General features: G+C 34.6%; 1 protein-coding gene across 1 annotated transcript in view; it reads right to left on the minus strand.

Annotated features, from left to right (window-relative positions):
- Positions 1-427: 427 nt before the first annotated feature.
- Positions 428-27,586, minus strand: part of HDAC1 (histone deacetylase 1) — a 37,688-nt gene continuing 10,529 nt past the window's right edge. Inside the window, exons 5-14 of the mRNA XM_089237065.1 lie at positions 26,920-27,058; positions 25,513-25,654; positions 24,990-25,085; positions 19,510-19,759; positions 11,129-11,237; positions 10,942-11,000; positions 10,520-10,753; positions 8,240-8,291; positions 6,415-6,484; positions 428-1,115 (exon numbers count right to left, since the gene is read on the minus strand). Of these exons, the coding sequence (XP_089093191.1) occupies positions 6,472-6,484; positions 8,240-8,291; positions 10,520-10,753; positions 10,942-11,000; positions 11,129-11,237; positions 19,510-19,759; positions 24,990-25,085; positions 25,513-25,654; positions 26,920-27,058 (1,094 nt within the window). The 3' untranslated portion in view covers positions 428-1,115; positions 6,415-6,471. The remainder of the gene's footprint in view (positions 1,116-6,414; positions 6,485-8,239; positions 8,292-10,519; positions 10,754-10,941; positions 11,001-11,128; positions 11,238-19,509; positions 19,760-24,989; positions 25,086-25,512; positions 25,655-26,919; positions 27,059-27,586) is intronic.

Consider the following 27,586-nt stretch of genomic DNA (forward strand, 5'->3'; position numbering starts at 1 on the left):
CCACTGGGTCTGAAACGAGACACGGATAAAGCAGATACATGTGATCGTGTCAACTTTGGATTTCCAAAAGTCAGATTGACGCTTGCCGAATGGAAAATTTCGTTTTTCCCCCAAAATGTTTTTTGTTATTTGATGGAATGGCAACAATTTACGCAACGCTTATGAGGAAGCAGTTGTTTTTTTCGGATAAATTCTTCGGGAATATTTTCCCCAAATGCAGGAATTTTTTACTGGTATTTTTTACCGGAACACATCATGAGCCTTGGCTCGCTGTATTGGGCCAGTGTGCCAGAGGTTGCATACCCCTAACATAGAAAAACATTTTCCAAAAACGAATAAATTAGCAGTTTCCTCATCTTAAATTTGTGCCAAAACCAGTTCAAATCCTAATAATTACTAACAAAGAAAAATAATTATCACTGAGAAATAATATTTAAAAAATTTATTTCAATCTAACCATATCATGAAAAAATAAGGTGAATGTACAATACATGATGGGAGAAAAAATAATGTGAACAGAAAAAAAAGAAGGGAAACCACATAAAACGTGCATAGCTTAAAACACATCATAAAACATACATTGAATAAGGGATACAGAAAACAAAAAAAAATATCGAAAGATTCTTTCTCACGTTAGAATGTGATCATAACATGAATGATATAATTACTGGACACGTAAAAAACAGATGGTTAAATCAGCGTCATCACGGCAGTCCACGAAAACATTATTTTTGAATCCATCAAATACTTGGTCATGAACTTTCTTTTTGTACATACAGAATGCTTGTAATGATTTGACCTGGCATTAATGACACAAAATACCAGATGCTACTGTGCATGTTACTGTGAGACAGCGCACAGTTTCAGGTATAAGATTTATCTCCCCCCCTTATAATGAATCATACACATAGTTCTTACCATATATCAAAAGTAACAGACAGAAAATGAACAGCACAGTCAGATATTCAGAAAGTTTTATAGACAGAAATGCGGAAAAAAACCAATAACCTAATTTTAAAAGTCACGAAAATCTTCTGCTGTTGGCCTTCTCTGAAGCACAGAAAATCGTTTTTTGTTTTTTTTACTGTTGATAACATCCAATGGAAATAAGTTAACTGAAAAGAGAAAAACCAATAAAATACAGTATTGTGTAAAGTATGAAATGAGTTGCTTGAAGGTACAAAAGGTTTAAATACAGTAAAAGTCTGTTATAGCGAGTGCTCACAATCATGATGAAAAATTGTCATTATAACTGACTTGTATGAAAGACTGGATACCAAGCATGGAGATGAAGTTTGGGAAGAAAATTCACATGCCTCTGTGGGCAGTCGAATCACCAACTTTGGCAAGAGAATTAGGGAGGTTTCTGTACTGAATTTGGATAAATATAAAAGGGATTTTCGAAAAACAAAAAAGTAGGGATTTTTCCCCTTTGCAGACACGTGACATCATGTAAGCCATCACAAATAAGTACCATATCCATAAACCCTGGTCCAAATAATGGCCTACAAATATAATTTGTCAATATTTTTTTTTAATATTTCTGAATCATAAATATTTATCATTTCTTTCGCCTCCAATCAATTGACAAAACACTGATTGAACATTTTAATTGAATGTTTTTGCAAGATATACAGAAAACTTTATGTTGCGTGAAGATTCTTATGTTCTTTAAAATATTAATTTTTAGGAAGAAAAACTCATCTCTGCCTCTATCGGGAATCAAATCAAAGCCCCTCATTCGCCGGACGAATACTCTTACCACTAAGCTACAGAGGAGATAGTGATTTTCCTAATTAACATCTTAAAAAATATAAGAATCTTCATGTAACGTCCAGTTTTCTGTATATCTTGCATAAACAAGTGGGGAACGACATCATGTCATATATGAATGTTTTTTGTAATAAGTTATGTAAATTTTCTTGTTCTATGATGATTGGTTTCAGTGATTCAGAAGGGGGGGGGGCGGGACTTTGTTCCTTTATACCACTGGTGTGCTCTTGTTCTCTAGTTTTCAGTCATAGTTAGCCCAAGTGCCTTAGTGTTCCCAGTCGAAACCAGATGCATACTGACATCATGATGCTCCAATATCAAAAATAGTTTGCTGTTTCATCCATCCTAATGTCAAGTGGTTCAATAGTGGAGATCCATAGATCAGTCAGCTACTGATATCCAGTACGAGATGACCGCGCCGAGGAGACAAAAAATCCTAGAGTGTATTTGGCGCCATGCCTGGGTGCTGATCACATGGTCCACTTGTCATCAGACATGTGAAAAAGTATTACGTGGACTACTTACATTCATCTGTATGTTACACATATCTTCTAATGAAATTATTTCTGTGAGGATTCTGGGATCTCTTTGAACAAAAGGGTGTGTACTTGACCAGCACGAGAAGGTGAGGTGCTACACGTGGACTGCCTGACATAGTACATCTGTTGATGCGGGAAGGAAGACTATTTTCCAGACTCCTGAAAAATCTGTCATTGGTTGGTGAGATAATTTAGAATTGTGATATTTTTTTAAGACTAACACCAAATGCTTTAAAATATTGAATCTGGTAGAAATTTAAACTGAAAATTGTAAATGTTCTGTGAATTTAATTGCTGGAATAAAAATACATCTAAAGGAAAAGATTTCTTGTATTTCATTATGTCGTACACAGGTGGTTGGTTCTTTTGGCAATGTTAAATCAACCAGGATACAACAACCAATGTTGCATAAGCACCAAGTCGCCAAACAGAAGATTAGATTACATGTCATTACTACTCTGTCAATTCAAATCACTCAAATAAAAAATCTCCATCGAACCCCAAAAGCGAAATACGATCAAAGCAGATACAAGTCATTCCGCCAATTTCAGATAATGAAAAGCCAAATTGATGCTGGCTGTTTGGCAGATTTTATCTTTCCCCCAAAAAATGAAATTTTTATTTAACGTCATAGGGACAGTTTATATTGTACATGGCATCATTTCTTATATCAAAAGCGAAAGCAACCATCGTTTTTCTGGGTATAATTTCTTCAGAAATAATTTTCCCCCAAAAACATGGATTTTTTATAATCATGGACAAAATTCAAGAAATATAAGAATTTTTTTGAGAGTTTGGGAAATGGAGTAGAAATTCAGGAGTCTCCCAGAAAATCCAGGAAAACCCTGGAGACTTGGCAATTATGCCTATCTCTAAAAGTCCGGGCAAGTGCTGCAGCGGAGAGTGGCATCATTTCTCTTTAGACCTCTTGTTATAAGGGAATTCAAATTTTTTGCCCCATCAGGTTATAAACATTTAAAAAAAAAAAAGTTCCTGCACTATAATCCTCTTTTAGATCTTTTTGTTCTATTATTAGCAAATGAAAACTTCAGTCCAAAAATTTATTTTTGGTCTCGCAGCAGTTGATTCCTTAAAATGTTTTTCATAGAATTTCATATTCTCAAAACGATTAAGTAGAATGACCAAACAAATAAAATTCTCGCTGCTCACTTCTGTGGCATTATGAACTCAAAAACATTTTTCTGTTCAGCAGAAAGTTTTTTTTTTAACATTTGTTCAGCCGTTCGGAAACTACTTTAAACTGACAAGTCCAGTCCCTCTGGGAAAGATAAAAGCAGAATAGAATCATCACATACCATGTGTATAGTGGGAAGGTCTAAAATATGGGGAGGGGGTAAAAATGTCTTTTCTGAGTCCCTGAAGTAATGTTTACAAGAAGCATGAGAGCGATGATAAATGATAATATCATGCTTTTAGTTCAATTCTTCAAGGGGGAAAAAAGGAAATATTTTAGAGAACTTTTGGACATTACGGCAAAGATAATTTTTGACTCACCCACTCGAATCATTTTTGTATATTCAACTATAGCCCCCTTGTCAATCACTAGTTATAGCAAAATACTCATTATAATGGACTTTCACTATATAAAAGCATGGCTGAATAAATAACATAATTGATGTATCAAAATTGATTTAGTAAAGAATACCACATGGCATCTTTGCAGTAGTGAAAAAATCCTATATAATGATACCCTTCATAATGATATAATCGCATATATAAAAATATATTCTATCTATATAATAACTCTTTTATAACAATATGTTTCTCTTGTTCCTTGAGTATCACTATACAGGGTGTAACTAAATTGATGATCAGAACTGTAAGGGCTGATAAAACTCGGCAGAACAAGCAACTTTCACCATACAATGAGGGGTCAGAAAGGAAAGGACGAGCCGTGAGAGGGTGCCTGCATGGTAAAAATTTAGAACACAGTAAAGGCGAATAATAAAGGACAGAATCTTTATAACTGAAAAATTTACAACAAACGTTCAAATGAACGACTACTGGTTGTCACAATGATGACAAATAGCAGCTGAATGATGGGTTCTGCAAGACATGCGACAATTCATTCCCTTCAAAGAAAGTACACTCACGGTGACATAATTTTCATGACATATGCCCTTTGGGCATTATGTTTTCATTACTTGTTTATGTTTTCACTTATTTTATGAGCTGTTAGATTTAGACCACAGGGATTTAAACTATCGGAAACCACAAGAGGATCCTGCTGGCGTTCCGGCTCGGACCAGTCAATCCGCTTAGTCTCTCAGCTGCAGGGTGGGGTCTTGCAGCCGTAGAATGAGGATGGGACCAGAAGTCGGGCTGCTGACATCCCAACAAAATTATCTCTCAGCTATATTCAATAGTTTTATAACAATAGTTTTTCTCGGGTGAAAATCCAGTTAAATCCACGAGGTTGTTATTTGTGCCATTGAATCTTGTTATATATTGTTCCGATACGATTTTACCTGTCTAGAAGTAAATATTTATACATTCACAAATACCCAGTTTAGCTAGTGGAAGGCAACTGTGGCCCTCCATTAGTGCAGATTTTTGTTTGCACCATGATATAGGCCTTGTTGACATATTCAGGGAGCCTGGTCAGCTTCCTCCATATTGTTAATTTTGTTGCCATCCGTTATGCTTATGTATGAATAGAGATTGTGAAGAGTATACAATCGCAGCTCATTGTCTGTTCAGTACTAAGCTTTGTACTATTTAGTACACTACTTAGCTTTCAATAGTTACGAAATAATTTTTGTCTACGTTTGTACTATTTAGCTTTGTACTATTTAGCTATTAAGCTTTGTACTATTTAGTACACTACTTAGCTTTCAATAGTTACGAAATAATTTTTGTCTACGTAGTGCTGAGGCACTAGTGTTAATACGGCTGTATCAGAAATCAGCTTTTAATATATATATATATAATGAATCTTAATAACAATTAGTTTTACTAAAAATTTTAGTTTATTTTAGCTGATTCGGGTGATCTCAACAATCATGGAAAATTATTGATGAAACTTGAACTAGTTTGATGTCGACCAGAACTGGGTAGTGTAAAGAGCTAGTTAATCATTCGTGTTCCTCTTCCATGGCTGTCCTCATCTTCATCTGCCCTACGAATATCCTGGTATAAAACCACTGACTGATGTGACTCCTTGCGGTTTCCTGAGATCTGCTACTACAGTTGGACTGGATCTTACAGCAACTAGAAAGACTTGTTCTCTCCTAGGTGAAAGGAAGTACTATCTGAATTTGCTTGGGCATTAAGCGGCAAGGTGGTGTTAAAGTGCATGGACCGCTATCAATCACTGAATGAGATCTCTTATTTGTTGTGAGACGCATTCAGAATGTGGTGCAATGGAGAAACAAAACTAAATATTTAACATGAAAAAGGTTTAATTTAGATTTTTAATCTTAACAGTAAAAAAAAAATTAGTATTATCATTAAGTAATATATGACATCTATACTTGTTATGGACATCTTTTCCTCAGCTACCTCATTGGGCATTTTGCCTGTTGTGGCCTTGTATTTGTACTTATGAATGTTTTTACCGTAAAAAACTGACTGTGTCTATTCCTTTGCTGCCTGTGAACTTGTTTGGGAGTTGGGAATCTAGGAAAGCTACAATGGCTTTTGACCCCACATTGCATGGTGAAAGTTGTTCATGTTAACGAGTTACATCACCCCTTACAGTTCTAACCATCAGTTTAGTTACACCCAGTCTCGAAGCAAAGAGCAACCGACCTACATTACAATTATTCATTTATTACACTTTGCTCACTACGAGTTAAGAAAAACTAAACTCATAAATTAAAAACTGATTGCAGATGGCAGTACTACTCCTATCAAGCATTACACAGAAACAAACTTCACCGAAGGTTCACTATACATACACACACATTCCAACATGTACCAATTCTTTAAAAGTTCCAGAGGAATATGAATGAAGTGTATGTCTAGTTTAGTAGTAGTTTAGTTACGCCCTGTATAGTGTATTTCAGGTTATTTATCATAGTTTACATTATCCACATTTAGAAAGACAATCCAAAACCTTAAAATGTGGAGTAACACTTACTTGTTTTCTTTTTTTACTCAACTGAACACAATTCACTGTAGGACGAAGAAGCAAAACTTAAGAAGCAGATCTGAAAGTAGAAGACAATTATTTATAATATTGGCTGTTATCATCTCAAACAATTTTAGTTTTACAACTAATTCTATAAAACACATTGCATAATGTATTTTTTGCATCTTACAATGCAAATAATTTTGCTTATGTTTACTCCCGTTCTGTCTAATCAGGTAAATCTGAAGCATTTCAGCAAAATATCTAGTCAAGGCCAATCCAAGATTCACCAAGCTAAACTAAATCTTTTTGGCAAGGTTTCTGAAATCAGGATAAAAGCCAAGTTGGGGACATTGTTTCATCACCAACATGCGATACTTGACTATATATAATGGCTGTATTGGAATAGATCCATGTAACATCACTCAAAAGAATTACGAGTTGTCTTTTTAATAATATTTCACCATTACTCGCGAGGTGCATGGGGGATAGAGAATTGTTTCCAAACCATGAATGAGGCGAGAAGGGGTACGAAAGCTTTGACCCTTCAGGAAGTCAACCATTTCTTGGTCATTGGTTCATATTGAAAATAGATTCAATTGGAAACTAAATGTAAAATTTGTGTTATGGTAAACCCTGCATTTACTACATGACAATATCATTATTTACAATATTTACAAGAGGGTTAACATGTATTGTAATGCAATAAATGCAGCAGCTTACCACAATCAAATTTTATTTCCCATCTATTTTTATTATGAACCAATAACCAACCCCCTTACCCCATGTTGCATGGAAGCGATGGATTAACACATGAGCACCAAAATAAACCTGTAAAAATAATGAACCAATTGACCTGAAAGGGAAAAAAAATTTTTTTGATAGTCAAGGCAGTCTTGATTTCAAATGTCAACAAACATGGTGCCCGTTGACAGAATTCTTAGCCAGGTTCGATAACAAATATCAGCTTGGATTTCATTTTATCACTCCAATGTATTACTTTTAACAATACAGATTAACTGAATATATCTAACAACCGAAATTTGTTGCGGTAATTGCTGTCATAAAAAGTAGTCAATATATCATTATTCTATGTCCTATCAGCGTTGCCATAGCTATAATTCTTGAGAAATTATGGGTAACATCAAAAGTAGCCAAAATTATAGTGAGAATTTGCCAACTTGGTGTGTAACCTAATTATGGAAATCTTGCCCTCTTTATTAATATCTCTGGAACAGAGATAAAAAAAACAGTTTGGCAGAGGCTGCCCGCATTTTCTAAACAAGTTATAAATACAAATACAAATACAAATACAACGCCACAACAGGCAAATTGCCCAACGAGGTGGTTGACTTAAGAACATCATGGATCCCCGAGCCATTTTTTGGAAGCCCTACCTACTACTACTACTATACTACACCCCCCCCCCCCCCCGGAACCCCCCAACAAATCGGTACATGCGGGAATGTGCGTGTACGTGTACTGAAACCTGACGTGAAGTTTTGTTGTTTCTCTGTAATGCTTGTTATGTGTAGTGCTGCCATCTGCCACTAGTTTTTCAAACTATGAGTGAAGTGTTATGTTTGAATGATTTATCGTTGTAGGACTGTTGCTCTCTGTGGCGAGACTTTTTAATGGGGAGATCGGCTCGCATTTGCGCCTTGAAGTTGGGAACCACAGAAAACCAACTTCAGCCGACCACCACTGTGGGGTTCGAACCCGGATCCTCGCATCGCGAGTCCGTCACTATAACCACTCGACCACCACAGCGGCCACATAAATTAATGCATAAAACTATTTACAAATTAATTTAATCATTAAAATAAAGCCATACCCTTTGACATCTGCTTTCTCTCCTGATGCTTCAGATTTTCTGTCTTCTTTTTCTGGAGAGAAGAAATTTATTGAAATGAAAATACACAAAACATTAAAATAGCAAAAGAATACACAAAGAAGCAATTAAAGGAAAAGACAACTAAAAAAAATACATTGTATACACAGGGTCAAAAAAAAAACAACAAAGTCTATATCCACCCATTTTATCACAACAAATCCCCTGCCATAAAAATTAGGGGAGGGGACCTGCCTATCCATAGCAGCATTGCAGGTTTTTGATAGTTTAAACCAGTGATTCCTAACGGGGCGATGGAATATTCCAGGAGGGGGGGGGGGGTAGAAGCTATTAGCACATAGGATCCTATGGGTTAGATTGCGTTGGGAGAAAAAAATTTCTGAAGGGGGCGATGGGACAAAAAGGTTGGGAAACTATGGTTTAAACTGTCAAATCAAAAACCTCAAATATTGTATGAAGAGATGGTATTTTTTCGGCCCGAAATATACTGAGAAATTGAATTTTCTGGATGTTATGCCAAACTTATATCAGTTTTCTTTCCAAATATCAGTTTTGGCATAACATCAAGAAAATTCAATTTCTCAGTAAACCTCAAATATTGTTTTTCAACATAAAAATTCCCACTGAAAATACACACATTGATTGCATGTTATGTTTAAAGTCACTATGAACTACAAAGAATAAAATACTTAATAGGACTAAAATTTTCTACTCTTTACAGAATTATTTTGGACAGTATATATGTATTTTGTCTTGTAAAATATACAATTAGAATAGAGCATAACAAAAGCTGAAGGAAAAACTATGGAATGATTTGATATTCTTCAATTCAAGATGATTCTCAACCTTCCAAAATTTCTTCAAATGCCTACATGCGCATGTGCATAAGCTGTATCCTTTTTATACTTGATAATTGTTTTAAAAGAGGTTCTTTTAAAATGAATATGAAATATTGATTTTTGTTATTATTAAATTATCTAAATAATCACTGATACTTAACAATACCCTTAATGTGCATAACATTAGAATATAGCAAGCAATGAAAATACTAAACTGCAGGACTAAAATGTCCTCTAATTTGGCAGTGCTTATTGCATATAATGCTTAAGAAACTCATTTAACTTATTCTTAGCACAAAAGTTAGAATGATGAAGTTTGACTACGATATGGTATATTTACTAGCATTTATATAATGCAATGGTTTTCCGATGGAAGCTGTATCTAAAGATGCAAAACAATGCTTTTGGGTATCAAGTCCTGCCTGCTCTGCTTTGATTGAAAATACTCTTTAAAAAAACTCTGGATTTACAAAACCTGAGCCACGAAATTTTTTAGGTGATAATAAATGAGTTATTTAGTGTATTAACCCTCTGGCTGCTCATCCCGCGATTTCGACGGGCAACTCAAATGTAGCAAAATCTGCTCATCCTGCTATTCCGCGGGCATGTGTTTTTCTTCCTTTATTGAGAAGCGCATCCCGTTTTTTCCCTGTTTAACCACTGAAATAAATTATATACAGTATTAGACGTTTCATTTACGTTTTGGCCAACAGATGTCGTTAGTTGTCCACTGAATTGCGGCATTTGAAGGCACGTGGTATTACCACTCAAACTTCACTTTTTGAGTGAAAAAAAATTACACAATTTTTGAAGCAATTTCGGTCCACAAATTGAGCAGTCAGAGGGTTAACAGAATTAATATTAATTAGTGTATTACCAGATGCTGCGCAGGAATTTTTAATATGGAATAAAATTTTGGGTAAGTAGTAAAATTTAAGATATCAAAATAGATATATTTAATATTCAGTAATTATATGGTAATTCAAAATATAAAACACTTTAATCGACATGAAAATAAGCTTTGTTATTTAACACACCAGGTTGAAAAAAACTATTTGAAAACATTGACAACAAGTTTTTGAAGGTTTTAATACCGAGTAAATTTCAAGAAATAAAAATAAATAACCCTGATCTTCTATCACACATATTTTGAATAAACAGCTCTATTTCGCTTAGTAAATTCTACACGGGCAATCAGTTGTTTAGGTAAAATGGACCTGGGAGACTGTATAAAAATTTAGATTACTTTGTGACAGTGTATTTTTACTCTCAGAACTGGTGCAGGGTAATTTTTGAATGCCTGCTGAGCATTTTTTAAATTGGAATCATACCTCTATGGTGAACGGTTGATGAGATTAGGCTGTGCTAGCACTTACAGGACACCCTGTATATCCATAAGTAAAAATATAAAAGGGAAAAATACCCTTAGCTTCACTATCTTTCTTTACAGATGAGTCCTTTTCGCCTTCCTCAGGCTTGTGCTTCTTTTTTGGACGGTGTGACCTGATATCACGCCTGCCTCCTTCTTCATCTTCGCTATCTGAAAATTCTTCGTCACAAGCAATCCTTTTCTCTGAAGCACGGATACTGATTCGTTCATCTGGATCTTGTTTGTCTTCATCATCACTTTCTTGATCAATGGCATCTTCCGGAATGGCTGGAAATATTAATCAGATTGAAAAATAAAAATCCACAGGAAAAGAAATCTCTTTTGTTACCTGATAACAATGGAAATTATGAACACAGAATTGGGGAAAAAACTTCAATGTAGATAAAGTTAAAAATAAAAGTTTTAGAAAGTCTAATTACAAAAGTCCAAGCAACTTGAAAAAAAATTTAACTCACGTTGCATTTGAACTCCCGGTGCATGGGGCAACATTCTTAGATTTTCAAACAACCGAGTCCTGGTAAAAATAATCCAATCAGAAATTTTCACGTATTTTTCATAAGAACAAACATATAAAAAATCCTGAATTTTTTTAATTGATGATAAAAATGCTATACAGGGATAAAAAACAATTGAATGAATTACCTGATTTTCTCCAGATATTCTGGCGTGTTCTGATTAGACATGTTTGACGGACTAATATGCAGCTTGAAATCTGGTCCAAAATACTCAAAATAATCATTGTATGGCAGCTCTGCAATTATGAAAATTCAAATGCATTAATATTATTAACCGATACAGACAAAATTGAAAATATAGGGGAGACTTCTGCACCTACGGACATTTCATTTTAAAATTCAAAAACAGATAGGAATGTAGGGTGAGGTTTCTAACAGAAGTAAACTAGTGATAGGCAATCACTAGTTCATGAAAAGCCGACCCCTGGAAGACTCAAGGCAAGTAAATATATGCATACAATATTTTTTACTCTTTTTTGAAAGTCAAAGTAAAAAAAATTTCATAGTTATTTTTTCCCTCTAATTTTTTTTTAATTTGCCATGGTGGTAAATTATTATTGAAGTTTTGACTATTTATTCTCAATTTCAAAGTCATCTCAACCTATGAAATCTTAACCTACCTGTTGCTATCTCCCTTTAGAAGAAAACAAGACATACATCATATCTTTGGATACTCTAAGGAGGAACGGTTCTTAACCGGTGCTCCGTGTGCACTTCCCAGGGACTCCCTGGCAACTCGAGGAAAATAAAATAAGTAAATTTTATAGATAAATGAAAGAGGCCTACAGGGTTCCGACATAAAAATTATATACGAAAAGGGCTCCAATATAAAAATTATGCACTGAAAAGGGCTCTGCGAGTCAAAAAAGGTTGAGAACCGCTGCTCTAAGTTGATGTACCTTCGTACACAATTGTTTGCATCTGCAGGTACATCGACCATTTTTTACATTTTTATTATTAAATCTTCATTATTTTGGTTTCTCTTCAAATTTCCCAACAAAATAGTGTTTTATTTTTGATTTTCTGTAAAACCAATATAATAACATAATTGTAAAGTTATAGGTCCTACAAGAGACCTTTTAAATTTCTTAAGATATGAAATTGTTCAGTGACTTTGTGCTTATGATTGTTAGAGAAAAAAATTAAACATTTTGTGGCATTATGTTCGCAGGTAAATTCGGGTGTGCCCATAGCATAGCTGCCAACTTTTGAAAATGAAAATTCTGGAGATTTTCGCGCAAACCCGTATTTTATGCTAAAACCAGTCCCTAATAAATACAATAGGGATTTTTCCAAATAAAATAGGGATTTCCCAAACATAAAAGTTAAAGCGTAGGGAATAAAATCCCTACTCAAAAACTGAAATCAAATTAAAATAGGGATTTTACACACATGGAAGTTAAACCCTTGGGAATAAAATTCCTACGCAAAAAACAAGTGAAATCGGAGGCCAAAACTTCAATGATGTAAAAATAAATATTGTGTTCAATCAGAAACGCTGTGAACAAACATTCTGCGTGAATGACCCCAAAATCATCGGAAGATGAAGGAAAACACCGTCAATTTTTGAAGAACACTGACTTTTTGTGACACTTGCTTGATGTTTTTTTTTTCACTTCATGACTGATGATGGCAGTCTTTCCATGACCGATGTTTATGTCCGTAACACAACTTGTACAAAAAGGAAAAGTCAGCCCTCTTCTGGAACGTTTGATGAAAGGAAATTCATCGGAATAAGTATCTTCAAAATTGATTAAATATGTTTTTGCTTATCATTATTCATGCTTTGTTATATCGCACGTACGTAACTTCAACAAAAGAAATTTTGACCATATGCGCGTCACTATAATCTTCAATTATTATCCAGGACTATTGGCTGCTAAGCCATTTCCCTGCACGATAAGACAAACAACTTTGTTACCATCAGAGGGTTTGTAAAACTTCTTTAAAAAGGGAATTTCCCCATTTACGACGTGTGACGTCATTTCGAAAGGGAAAAAAAAGAGGCTTCATGCCCCACAAGAAATTTCTTAGGGATTGTTTTCATAATAGGGGATTTTTTTAATGAAGTAGGGAATTTTTAGGGACAGTTAGAGATTTTTGTGATTTTCGTAAAAATTCGGGAGATTTAAGAACTTTTCGGGAGATCGAGCAATGAAGCTAAAATTCAGGAGATTCCCGAAAAATTTGGGAGACTTGGCAGCTATGCCATAGGTACATCGGGTTGTTTTACCAGAAGAAAAAAATATTACACCTCCAAATTTTTTATAATTCAGTATTTAAAATTTTTTATTTCAAAAAATATGACTTTATTCACAAAGGTTTAGAGCATAACCTGAGTATTCTGCCAAGTGAAAATACATTTCCCAGCTGCTGAGAAAAATTAGAATGTGAATATTGTCTGTAGGTACAGCAGTCTCCCCCTACACTGAAAATAGTTATTCAAGCAAAGATAGATATGCAATCAAATCTGTTTCTCAAAACAAAAAATCTTATACAGTTGAACCCTGATTTAACAGATCAAAAGAAACCAACGATTTTATTTGTTAAATTGGAGGTAGTAAATTGTAACACAATTGACACGTTTAAAAAGAAATGCAATAAACATGTTGGGGTAAATCGAGAAGCTATCCATTCTTAGAATAAGACAACCATAAGTATTCTTTATGGGCATTGTATAATACACTATCTACCTATAAGTATTTGGACACCTATGCAAATGACGATATCTGCGGTCCTGAGATACGTCACGCCCTCCGCCGGTATATATAGTGTAGGAAACAACATCGGCATTAGTCGCATGCAAGATGCCGCGCAGTTCGGAGCTCTCTGATTTCGAGAAAGGTATAATTATCGGGTATCACAAAAATGACCGATCCTTCAGGGACATATCTAGCGAGCTGAAGTACCTAAAATCGACAATGGCCTATGTGATTAAGAAGTGGAAGGTGAGCTGTGATTGTCGGAATTTGCCCCGAGTCGGCAGACCAACGAAACTGAGAGATAGAGACCGACGGGTGCTGTCCAGAGAAATTCGGAAGAACCGCACCCAACCGATGGCCCTCATCCGCGAGGAGTTTCAACAGGCATCCGGGAGTATTGTTTCAATGAATATCATCCGTAAGGAAGCACATCTGATTGGTTTTCATGGTCATGCTGCTGCCCATAAGCCTTTGATCAAAAAGTCCAACCGCGTTGCTCGGTTAATGTGGTGCAAAGCACATCGAAATTGGACCGTAGATCAGTGGAAACGGGTTCTTTGGAGCGACGAATCAAGGTTCACCCTCTACCGTTCGGATGGCAGTGTCTGGGTCTGACGTCTGCCTGGAGAACGTCTCCTGCCAGAATGCATTGTGCCAACAGTCAAGTTCGGCGGAGGTGGAATTATGGTCTGGGGGTGTTTCTCCTGGTATGGACTGGGACCCTTGGTCCCCATTCATGGTAAGCTCAACGCCGATGCCTACTGCACTATTTTGGATGACAATGTGCTTCCTCCGTTGTGGCAGTTTTACGGGGTGGACCCCTGTTACTTCCAGGACGACAATGCCAGCTGTCATACTGCGAGGTTAACCAAGGCTTGGTATGGTGCCAATGGGGTTCAACGAATGGACTGGCCTGCCCAGAGCCCAGACCTGAACCCTATCGAGAACCTCTGGGACAAGTTGGATCACCTAATTAAGGGGTGCCCTACCAGTCCAAAATCGGTGAAGGAACTGACATGTCTTCTACAAGCCGAGTGGAAGAAAATACCACTAGCCGTCACACAAGGACTTGTGCAAAGTATGCCCCGGAGGGTTCATGCTGTAATTGCCTCTCGTGGAGGCTCTGCCAACTATTGATTTTGAATAAAGTTAGTTTTTCTTTTCTATCACAGGTGTCCAAATACTTATTGGTAGATAGTGTATTTTATCATGTGTATATATTGTTTATAATTTGTGTTAATTGCATTTTTAATTGGGTTGCTGTATTTTTGAAATATATGACATCCATATTTTTATGGGCATCTTTTTATCAGCCACCTCATTGGGCATTTTGTCTGTTGTGGCGTTGTATTTGTAAAATTGATGAGGGAAAAAAAATTCTCACATATTCCAAAGAGATTCTTCCACAACTGACTAACGATTCTCAAAATGGGATAGCAAGAAAACTAACAGATATTAAAATCATTCTTGCAGAATATAAATGTGCAAAGTCAGGAATTTCAGCTACATCATTAATGTTCCAAGGGGCTGTATAGTTATAAAAAAAATTAACATGAACGCCCTGTGCCCAAAAACCCAATTAGAAAGTTGTTGCCCTGTTTCTCCTGATGACGACAAAAAAATTTTCATGTTTCTGTGCAATATTCGCAGAGATATAAATTCAAAAATCAGAGAAAAGTTGGGAAAGAAGCATTATTTCCAACTCTTCTCTCTGTGATTTTTGAATTCAGATATCTCCACAAATATTGCTCTTAGAAATGTGGAATTTTTTTTGTTGGTATCAGGAAACAGGACGACGACTTTCTAATTAGGTTTTTGTGCACAGGGTGTCCATATATAAAGTTATTTATTTTTTAATAACTATATAACCCCTTGCAACATGAATAATGTAATTGAAATTCCTGGCTTTGCACATTTATATTCCACACGAAAGGCTTTCTGTGGAATCACCATTTTCTTCCCACCCCATTTTGAAAATCGTCAGTCAATTGTGGGACACTATGTATGATCTGTTCAGGAAATTTATGTTAGTAAACATCCATGCTCAAATCAGAATTCGAGCCCAGACCTCCACAGTCAGGGATTCGTTCCCTAACTGCTAGACTGCCAGGCGGCAGATGCATAAACACATTTGAATTGTTCATTTTAAAAGCTCCTTCTTTTGGGGTTTCTGTCATAAACTTGAGATTAAATTCGGGATGCATGAAAGAAAATTGCTTGATAGAAGTTTGTTTGGTACCAACATTTTTATCAAATACTGTCAAAATTTCAGTTAGCAAAAAATATAGCAAAGTGCTTCCTCTTCAGATGACCCGTCATTTTTTGCTAGTTAAGACAGAGCACAAACTTAAAGTAACTATACCTACACTGAAGTGTAAACGTGCAGACAGCACAGGTTTTCATAACATTAGTGCACACCGATTAGCCATTGAAACCAGGGTTGGCAGGTTTTTGACGCATGTCAGTTTTTGACGGTTTAAACTGTCACGTCAAAAACCTCCCGTCAAAAATCTCAAATACTGCTTTTTAACATATAAATTCCCATTGAAAATACGCACATTGATTGCATGTAATGCTTAAAGTGACTATGCTGCAATACATAATGTGTGATTTTAAAATAATCTTCCCCCCCCCCCACATAATTATTTTGGACAATTATATACATGCATATATACTTGTAAAATTTAGAATTTGAGTAGAGCATAGCATAAAACTACGGAAGGATATGTAATGTATTCAAGATACCTTTTAAAATTTCAACTGTTTATTTATATATGAATATATATATATTTGCATATCAACATCTACTCTACTTTTTTTTTTACAACAGATACATGTTTAAAAAGTTCTTTCATGCTTGCTATATATAATGTTGATTTCTGTTATTATATTTAGACAATCCCAGATATTTAAAACAATATTCTTATTGTACATAACATTAGAATATATATATCCAGCAATCAAAATACTAAATTATCCTAAAATAATTTTTCCCCTGAAAAATTAATTAGTTCATTATTAGTCAAAATTTTCCATTGTTACCACAGTTTCTATTCTTGGTCTTTCAAAAAGCCCTTATAAAAGTAGCCTGAATATACATATTTTTTATATAAAGTATCTTAGTTACTTAAGTTATATTACAATATCAAAATTGCTAATTCTTACCACATTTTCTAACCTTGGGCTATGCATTCTGACATTCTATTTTTAGAAAATTCATGAATGGGGATTGCATCACAGATCTAAATGTAGTGGTATATTATCTCACAGGGTTTCGTTTTTCTTTTTCCTTCACCAAGAAGCAGCAACAGTAGTGACTGCATTATCATGTTAGGGGCAGATGGTCTTATAACCCAATAAAGACACCAGCTGCCCTTAGAGGACAAAGACCAGTGTACTAGAGAAAAGTCCAGCTTTGCTATTTACTGTTTGAATTGTAAAGTAGTGAGGATTAATATGGAAACCAATTTCAGAAATTTCATTTGATATTTTTTTATGTTTAGTGAAACCAATTTCTAAGAAATCATAAATATTTAGTCTTTATTAGTTTAAAATATAATGAATCGTGGTGGAAGGCCACAGCATATAGCCTGGCAAAATTTTGATAAAGTAGAGAAAAATGGAAAGATATATGCAAAATGCATTAATTGTGGAGTTATGCGATGTAATCGTGTGGACAGGATGAAGAGCCATATAGATCAGTGTATTGGAAGGGGCAATGATGTTGAACAAATACCTGATGTACAAAAAGAAACTACATCAACATCTACAGAGTCCACTGCTTCACAGCTTATTATTTTGTTGGAATCAACAGAACCTGAAATTTTCACTCAAAAAAAGAAGCAAAAAATTGATGACTTCATTATGAAAAATTCTGCTACAACTAAAAAAATTGATTTGTTAATGGCAAAGTTTTTTTATGCCAATAATATCCCATTCAGTGTTGTTGAACATTCAAGTTTCAAAGATCTAGTTTCTGCTGTGCGACCTGGTTATAATACCCCAAGTAGAAAAGCTTTGGCTCAGTCATTGCTTGATGAAGTTACAAGAGAGGTTGAGGAAACTGCAAAAGACAATCTCAGTGGAAAAGCTGTAACTTTAATTTAAGATGGATAGAGCAATATTCATAACGATCCAGTCATAGCTACATGTATACATTCTGAAGGTAAATCCTATTTTCTTGAAGCCGTTGAGTGTGGTGCTATTATGAAAAATGCAGATTACCACAAGCAAATAATTGACAATTCCATACGTTTGGCCCACGATAAATATTCTTGTGAAGTAAAGGCAGTTGTAACTGATAATGCGAAAGTAATGGAGAAAGCCAGCCAACTTTTGCTTAATGAGATTGACCAAAATTTAATAGAACATGGGTGCTCTTCTCATTGGCTCAACTTACTCGGACAAGATCTAACACCTGAAGCTGTGCTCAAACAGGTGGTTAAAATACAAAAATACTTTAGAAACCATCATTTTCCTTGGGGATGGCTTAATGAACATATGGGGTCAATAAAAACCCAATTACCTGGTGATACTCGATGGAAGAGTACACTTACTTGTCTTGAAACATTTTTACACAATAGGCCATTTTTTCAGAAAATAGTAGAAGATCACGAAAATGACAGTGACAAAGGAATTGTTATTTTAATCAACAATTATAATTTATACAAACAGTGTAAAGATCTTTCATTCCATCATTCCAACTCAAGCCAATAAGTGTTGCATTGGATATTCTTCAAACAGATACAGCTACAATAGCTGACTCATGCCGTGTTTGGCTAAGCATTCTCAAAGAAAGTGCTCTTCAGCCTCACATTGAAAAGATACAAAACAGGATGAACCAGATTCTGAGACCATTTCATTATTTGGCATATAATTTGCACCAAAATATAAAGGCGAAGGACTGACTGATGTGCAAAGTGATTTGGCTCGCACATGGGCAACAGAGGAAAATTAACAGTTGTCTGCCATTGCTAATTTCATATAAAGCGGAAGAAACTCCTTTTCCACCTTCTTATTTCAGTGCAGCAGGAAGAATGACAAACCCTGTGATTTGGTGGAAAGGACTTTCTAAATGTAATGCTTTTTCAGCTGAGCCTGCATCTGAACTCATAAAACTAGCAATGCTTTTGCTGTCCAGTCCCGCCAGCTCAGCCTCCATTGAAAGAGTATTTTCTAACTTTGGATTTGTCCATTCAAAACTTAGAAATCGTTTAGGTGTAGAAAAATGCGCAAAATTAGTTACATGTTATCGGATGCTACGTGGTAAATATGAACCATACTATTAATTATATATCTATTCTAGACATTTTGTACCTCAAATTCAAAATCGCAAATTATAATTAATATTTTGTTTCAATTTTAATAAATTAGTGTTTGAAAATGAAACATTGTAATATCAAAGTGCCTCATCATTAAGTTATATACCTATTCTATTCGAAACATCCCAAAGCATTCATTTAGGTTTTTGACAGTTTAAACCAGTTTTTGACTTTGTCACGTCAAAAACCCAACCCTGACAAGAAATAAGGGGAAAAAATTAATAGTGTGAAAAAAAATTCAATATATTGAGGTTTTATTAGTTTAATATGGGTTATACCTTCATTTTTGTCATAATTTCAGGAAAAAATTAGCTAAATAGAGGAATTCGTTAAATCAGGGTTTGTTACATCGGAGTCTGACTACGATTTTAAAGTTGTTCAAATCAGAGATTAACCTTTATCAGCTTTTATAATGAAAGAAATTTTTACTGGAGCAAATGCGAGAACAAAAACATTGTGCAATGAATATGATATAATATGAATACCATTGGCCACATCCACATTTAAGGCAACAGAGGTCTCGTGAGTCCAGCAACGAGCAACATTCCTTATGGTATATCCTCCTCCACCAAGCAACAGCAGGGGCAAATTGTATTTCTTGATAAATTCCACACATTTCCCATGTCCTTTCAAAGTCAAGTTGAAACAACCAAGGCGATCTCCAGACAGTGAATCAGCTCCACATTGCAGAACAATAGCACTAGGCTGATACATTTCCATGACCTTGGATATTAGCTAGACAAAAATAATTACATGTCTTTATTCTTAATACCAAACAAGAATCGTTTTTTGTACAGGAAAAATAAATATACCCATTTCATTCTGATAGAGTTAGTATTTTTATACTTTTAATTTTTACTTTTTTGCTTTTAATATTAAAAAAAATTGTGTAGACAAACTGACAAGATGGCCATCAACTCGTATCTTTCAAAATAAAAACTAACACATACAGCATAGCTTATAAGACATATTTAATTGTATTTGCAGCATTAGAAACATATGCTTAATGTTTGATTTGCATAGAGTTCACTGAAGTAGCAATAAAAATTCAGTATGCTAGATGTAAACGGCACCATGGCACAAAAGGGAATTTTCAGGTCGTCAGTTTCACATTGCCAAAATCATGCATGTGTATACAGAATCAGCTTTTGAAGGGACACAAGGATTTCTTTCACAGAAATTTTGGATCACTAACACTCAAAAAGAATTTTAAATTAACAGATAGTATAAGAATGTATTTTTTCCCCAATATTTTAATTTTCTACAAAAATATATAAAAGTATTAATTTTTAATCTTCTTGGAAACGGGTTTACAGGTCCCCATGTCCTTCTCTGATTTTGGACAAATTCTGTCGGGAACCTGTGATTGCACAGTGATAATTGGCTGACCATGATTTCCCAAGATTTTCCAACTTTAAGTTTCTTATCCCTTTGAAAAAAACCTCCATTACCACGATGATTACACAGAAACTTATAACATAAATATGTATACATTAAATGTCAAATTTATGCATTAGCAATTTGCAGGATAGATGGTACCACTTGCTGAACAAAAAGCACACCAAAAGCTGGACACATACACACTGTTAAGATTCACCAACACAATAATGCTCTGATGTAGCTCCCATATTGAGGTGTGAAAATATGTGGTAGTTAAATGGTGGTAGATCAGAATTGTGGACCATCAGGGAGGGAAAAGAAAATCATTCCACCAAGCAATTGCTTTGCAAGGATTTATATGAATAGGGAGAAGATGTTAATCAGATGTTCATCAGATGATTCAGATGTTCATCTTCTGAATAGCAATCAGAAGATGAACATCTGAATCATTTGCTTTAAATTTAATCAGAAGATACTATTGAAAGACCTGATGTTTTTCCGAAACGGAAAATCAAATCAGAAGAGAATTTTTAGATTGATTTGTTACTAAATATATAAATGGACTACCTCCAACCCGCACTGGCCAGCATGGACAAAACCCTCTAAAAAGAATCATGTATTCACTGTGAATAAAACAAGGCCCTCGGTCCCCAGCAATCTAAGTGTCCCTGGTATGGCAGTTACCAGCAAGACATGAAGACAGAGTGCTACGAATCCATGGGTTGGACTAGGCTGCCATAAGATGACGACCTTGGCCCCATATAATGGACGATCTCTTTCATAAGAAAACTATTTACAGGAGTTAGAAGAGGTACTGGAAAGTACCACTACAGGAGAAAATCGAACTTGCTGGTGGACATGTGTTTTACTACACAGGAACAGACAATGGAAGAACATGTGGTGTTGGATTTCTTATTAACAAAAAGTTGAGAAATTACATTGTTGGGCTAGATAACACATCTGATAGAGTTGCAAAGTTGGCTATGCAAGCATCAAGCAAGTACCAGATACAGATTTTTAAGTCTATGCACCAACAAGCTATTCTGAAGCAAAAAGACTGTTATGAAGAATTAAATGAGATGAATAATAAAAGAAACCGCTATATCAAATAATAATGGGTGACTTCAATACTAGAATTAAAGAGAGAAGAAATGGCGAAAGTTCAGTTGCATTAATGACAGAGGGAATAGACTCAAATTTGCAGAGCAAACAGCTATACATCATGTTTAAGAAACCCCAAAGAAAGGACAGAGAAACCCAACTGGAACGAACAAGCGAAATAGACTACATCCTATCTAATAAGAAGTATGTGATTCTTGACTGCAATATTATGTTCAATCAGAAACGATGTGAACAAACATTCCGCGCAAATGACACCAAAATTATTGGAAGATGAAGGGGAAAAAGTGTCAATTTTTGAAGAACACTGACTTTTTGTGACACTTGCTTGATGTTTTCCTCATTTCACATGAGTGATGCCAGTCTTTTCGCCATGACCGATGTTTATGTGTGTAACACAACTTGTACAAAAAGAAAAAGTTTGTCCTTTTCTGGAACGTTTGATGAAAGGAAATTCATTGGGAATAAGTATCTTTAAAATTGATTAAATATGCTTTTGCTCATCAGTATTCTTCTTTTTTTATCACACCTACGTAACTTCAAAAAAGAAATTTCAACCACATGCGTGTCACTATAATCTTCAATTATTATCCAGCAGGGTTGTTTGGTTTAAACCTTGGTTTTCACCAGTTTGGTTTTTTCCCCAAAAAATCAAATAAAAGTTGCCTAAATATTGTTTTTTCCTTGAAAAATATCATATTGGTTCATTATTAGCCAAAATGTTTCATTTTTACCACATTTTATATCCTTGGGGTATATTCTGATGGTATATCTTTAAATGACAAAAGATTTTATAAGTGGTTTTTTTCAAAAAGTCTCATAAGTAGCCAGAATATATGTATTTTTCATATGAAGTATCTTAGTTATTTAAAGTTATATACAAAAGCCAAAATTTCTCATTCTTACAACATTCTACATTCTGATGCTCTATCTTTAGCAAATTCATGAATAAGGATTGCATCACACATCTAAATGTAGTGGTTTATTATCTCACAGGGTTTCTTTTTCCCTTCACAAAGAAGCAGCAACAGTAGTGACACCATCATGCTAGGGGCAGGTGGTGCTATAATCCAATAAAGACACCAGCTGTCCTTAAAGACCAGTGTACTCTAGTTACATTACCTCACATATATTTTCATTTTCTTTCCCATAAGAAGTAACACATCTCCTACTGTATATCTCCCAGTCTTAATATTCAATAGTAGTTTTTTTATACTTCACACTGTTAAGCCCAGTTAATCAAGGTTCTACTGAATAATAACAGATTTATGAAAAATAATCAGCTATATACAGGGTGATTATAATTTGAAGTTTTGATTCCAAAACTATTGAATAAGAACTACTGGTCAGAATGACCTGAAAATTTGCATGGATATTCCTTAAGCAATAAAAGTTTCTTTTGCAAAAGGAAAAAAAAATACAAGTAGTGCAAAATGTGCAGGTAAATGATGCTGTTTTTGTTAAAATGTAAAAAATATTTATTGATTAATTAGTATGGGAATAGTGTTAATTACATTAATAACCATTTTATTTTAGTTAATTATTAGAAGTTTGAATGATTTTGGCCAGCAGTATAATCTATTTTGTGCAACCACATCATTTTGGCAGTTCCACAGCATCAGTGTGTGGATAGAACTTCTATCAAGATGCACATTGCAATACCAGCAAAGCAGCTGCTGAAAACCCATTTTGACAGGATATGCACATTAACCCTTGTAACTTCTGGCTGTGGGAGGTACCTCAAAATGTTATAAACAGTGGTCAGATTGAAAAATCTGGTGAATTGCAATCTCCAGCACATCCCCTATATGTTAGAAGTTAATCAGGAATGGGGGTGCGTTTGGTTTAATAAAGCTGAATTGCAAGCACATCCACATCATGACCATGGCATACTCCGATTCTGTTGTTGAACAACAATTTTTGTGCTTCCAACCTCAGGTTTGACAACATATTTAACATTTCTTAAGTTGTAGTTTTTTGTGATGTTTCCATGAATTATGAAATCGTGGAATGCTATAATTAAGGTATAATTTTGCTATGACTGGCTATCGTTTCCATTCTGCGAGCAAATTTCCCACATGTTGGATGATGTCATTAATTTTACATTTTTAAGTATTTTTTCCCCTTTACCAAATAAAATTGCATTTTTTCAAGAATATTCATGTCAATTTTCAAGTCATTTTGACAATAGTTCTTTTTTTACAATGTTTTGAAATCAGAACCTTAGTTACAATCACCCTGTATATCGTAAATCATTGCTAATTAATCTGCATTATTTATGCTTCATTAAATAAATTATATTCACCTAATTTTTATTACTTTTTGCAAAATAGCTTCCTAATTAAGCATACTGAAAGTAACTGGAGAAAAACCTTTATATACTATATGATTAATAATAACATTGAAAGAATTTTCAAACACACAGTAATCCATTGAGTTAAGCAAAAAATAATTAAATTGCAAAAGTTGGTTTTTGTTAAAATGTAAGAAATATTTATTGATTAATTAGTATGGGAATAGTGTTAATTACATTAATAACCATTTTATTTTAGTTAATTATTAGAAGTTTGAATGATTTTTCAGAAATTTCATTGTTTTTAATGTTAATACTATTTAAAACAAAAAAACCGGTTTAAACCAAAAAAACCCGGTTTTATTACCAACCCTGTTATCCAGGACTATTGGCTGCTAAGCTATTTCCCTGCCAGATAAGACAAACAACTTTCTTGTTACCATCAGAGGGTTTGTAAAACTTCCTTAAAAAAGGAATTTCCCCATTCATGAAGTGTGACGTCATTTCGAAAAGAGAAAAAAACAGAGGCAAAAGACTTCATGCCTCACAAGAAATTCCTTAGAGATTGCTTTCAGTAGCAGGGAATTTTTTTTTAATGAAGTAGGGAATTTTTAGGGGAAATTAGAGATTTTTTGAGATTTTTGTTAAACTTCGGGAGATTTAAGAACTTTTTGGAAGGTCGAGGGATGAAGCTAAAATTCTGGAGATTCCCGGAAAATTCGAGAGACTTGGCAGCTATTCAGTATGCTAGCTGCTTTGAATACAAACTGGTCTCACAAAATCGGATGTACCAGAAGACTGTAATAATGGTTCTTTTTAAAAAGGAGGATATCAAGAACTATCGACCAATCAGTTTACTATTGGTAATTTATAAGATCTTCACAGAAGTGCCGATTTATAGGCTTGAATCCACATTAGATGTAGCTCAACCAAAGGAACAAGCAGGTTTTCAAATGAATTGGATTACATACAAACATACAGCATTACACCCATTAAGTACTCATAAAATAAAATAGAAACAAATTATTTAAAACAATATCTAGTGTTCATAAGATGGCTTATTTAAAATCCCCCGCTTCAGTGACCTATTTTTAAACAGTGAGTATTCTGAGTCACTGAAACACAAATCTGCTGTTTCAATTACATCAATTAGATGACATTGAAATCACTTACTGGTTGGAAGATCCCTTGTTCATAAGATTCATCATCAATACCATCACGAAGTGGGAAATTCACAGCATAATATTTGCCTTTTCCAGCGCCAATATCCTAAGGGGGAAATAAGAGAAACAATGTAATACTTAAAATGTAAAACTAAATATGATTACTTGATTTTAAAAAATTAAATAAGTTGAAAATTATGATAATTATTGAGAAAACAAAACCCCCATGCACATAAATATCTGCCAGTCCATATAGAAACAGCTGCTTCCAACCAAAGCCAAAATATTCCCCAAACTCTTCTACATACAATAAGAAATAACAGAGCAAGTGAAGATTTGTTCAGATTTTAAAAGTGGATTCTAATGTAACCTTTATTGTATGTCACAATCTCTTTCTCAGATATTACAATAAATCCTTATTACACGACTTAACCCTTTTAAATATTTACATACTGCACATCGTTCCAAGAAAATCTTCTCGGAACATCTTTTATTGGTCTGCCACAAGAATTTTAATATCAACTTTCACTCACCCTGAGATCTCCTGTACCTGGAAAATATTCACCATACTTGTGAAATGAAACAGTCATGACTCTGTCCGTTGTATAAAATGCTTCCTCCACACCATCACCATGATGGATATCAATATCGATATACAGCACACGCTGATGGTACCTGCAAAATAAATACTCCTTTTGTAAATTATGTCAAGAAATCATGTCTAACAACATGAAAAAGGGTAATTTGGGGATTGATTCTAGTGCGAATGTGGATGTTTTTTCTTTCTCGAAGAGCCTGGTATGATAGATAGGCTGAAGACTTTTTTAATGAAAACAGTCAAGATTCAGCTAACAAGCAGCATTGTCTTTTTATAAAAACCTCAGAAGCAAAGCTAGAGCTCTGAATATCCCTTGCAAATATAGTTCTAGATTCATTAGGACCATTTTCTTTTGTTTAATTTCTGATGGCACTGCTGATATGTCTCCAAAAGATGTTCAAGAAGTGAGATGGATTTGAGTGTTCCTTTCACATTTGTCACACCAACAAATGTCAACGATTTTGTCATTTTAACTGTGTCATACCTCTACTTTGTAAGCCCATTTGCAAGATTAAAAATAAGGTAAAAACCAAATTATGCAGCTTGGAAATACTAAAATTAACTTTTTAAAATCATGTTATAACAAAAAATTACATAGATTTTTTTCTCGTACTACTGACCGTTAGTCCCAGTTAAGTCAGCTAAGAGAGGGTTCTACTGTGCTGACTAAGTAGCTTGATGCCACGTAAATTCATATATTATTTTTGATTTGTCAACCTTCAGTAAGCATAGAATCTCTCGGGCACATCAGCATTCAAGTGGGGGTTGTGAATTAGGTTTAAACTTTTATCGACAAATGTTCCCAATATATATGAAGTAAAACACCATGACATATTATAAAGTACTAAAACAACTGCTTGATAAGTACATTTTGTTTCCATTTTTAATTGTCGTTTCATCAGTGTTATTTTATATATATAAAAAAATAGTTTTATCAGACAGATTCACTGTGGTTACGAGTCATGTTATATTTCCAACAAAAGGGTTAAACGAACTATTTGAAGGGGAGAAAAATGAACACAAAATCATGCTAAGGCATGTCGAATACCTGACATTTCAGAAAATGACACGTAAAAAATTAAATTGACACATTCTATAAAAAAATATTTATTATTTTATTAGCCGCAAACAATTATGCCATTAAATGCTACAAACTTAAAGTTTACTTTCTGAGAAGAGGATTGAGAAATATGCAAGGAAAAGGATAAGTACCTTTCCCTGGGCACATTTTACAAAATAAATATGTTTATCTTATGGTAAAACATGGTGTACTGCATTTTTAAAAAACATAGAATATAAGACACAGAAAAATTGATTAAAAATGAACAGAAATATTACTAACTTCAGCAACTCGAGGATTGCAAGTACAATGTCATTGACGTAACAGAATCCAGATGCTTCAGATTTTTTAGCATGATGAAGGCCACCAGCCCAGTTGACAGCAATGTCAGCTGCCTGTTTGTTCAATTTTACTGCTCCAGCTGAAAAAAATTGAATTTAAAATAAATTTACCTCGGGAATACTGATTAAAAAACTTGAAATAATTAAAATCACATTAAATAGGTTAGATGCCAAGATATACAATGCAGGTGAAGACACTTCCAACCAATTCCATTTCACACATACACATGTGGAGAGACATACCTACTCTACTACGTAACCGTACATACACCTCGTACACATTCTTTACTGGAATAGATACATGCCAGAACGTATCATGTGAATATATATATATAACTTCTTTACAGCACACCAACTCAGTTCACATATCGCAATACTGCAATTTCCAACCAGTGGAGTTGGATGGGAAATGAAGGTACAATCTATCAGTGGTTGCCCCAGGCTCGGTAGGTAAAGAACGTTTTTCTCTGACGTTCTATGCCCGGATTAGAACCCGTGGACCTTGACTGTTACCTTCATAGTGAAAGATGAGCATCTTACCACTGCACCACTCAGGCAAGTATATATACCTGGCCCTTAACATATTTATGTTATCATCGTTATGCCTG

Source organism: Pholcus phalangioides, unplaced genomic scaffold, assembly GCF_987345545.1.
Source record: "Pholcus phalangioides strain wild (caught in Gottingen) unplaced genomic scaffold, Ppha-v1.0 ptg000002l_1, whole genome shotgun sequence".
Classification (NCBI taxonomy): Eukaryota; Metazoa; Arthropoda; class Arachnida; order Araneae; family Pholcidae; genus Pholcus; species Pholcus phalangioides.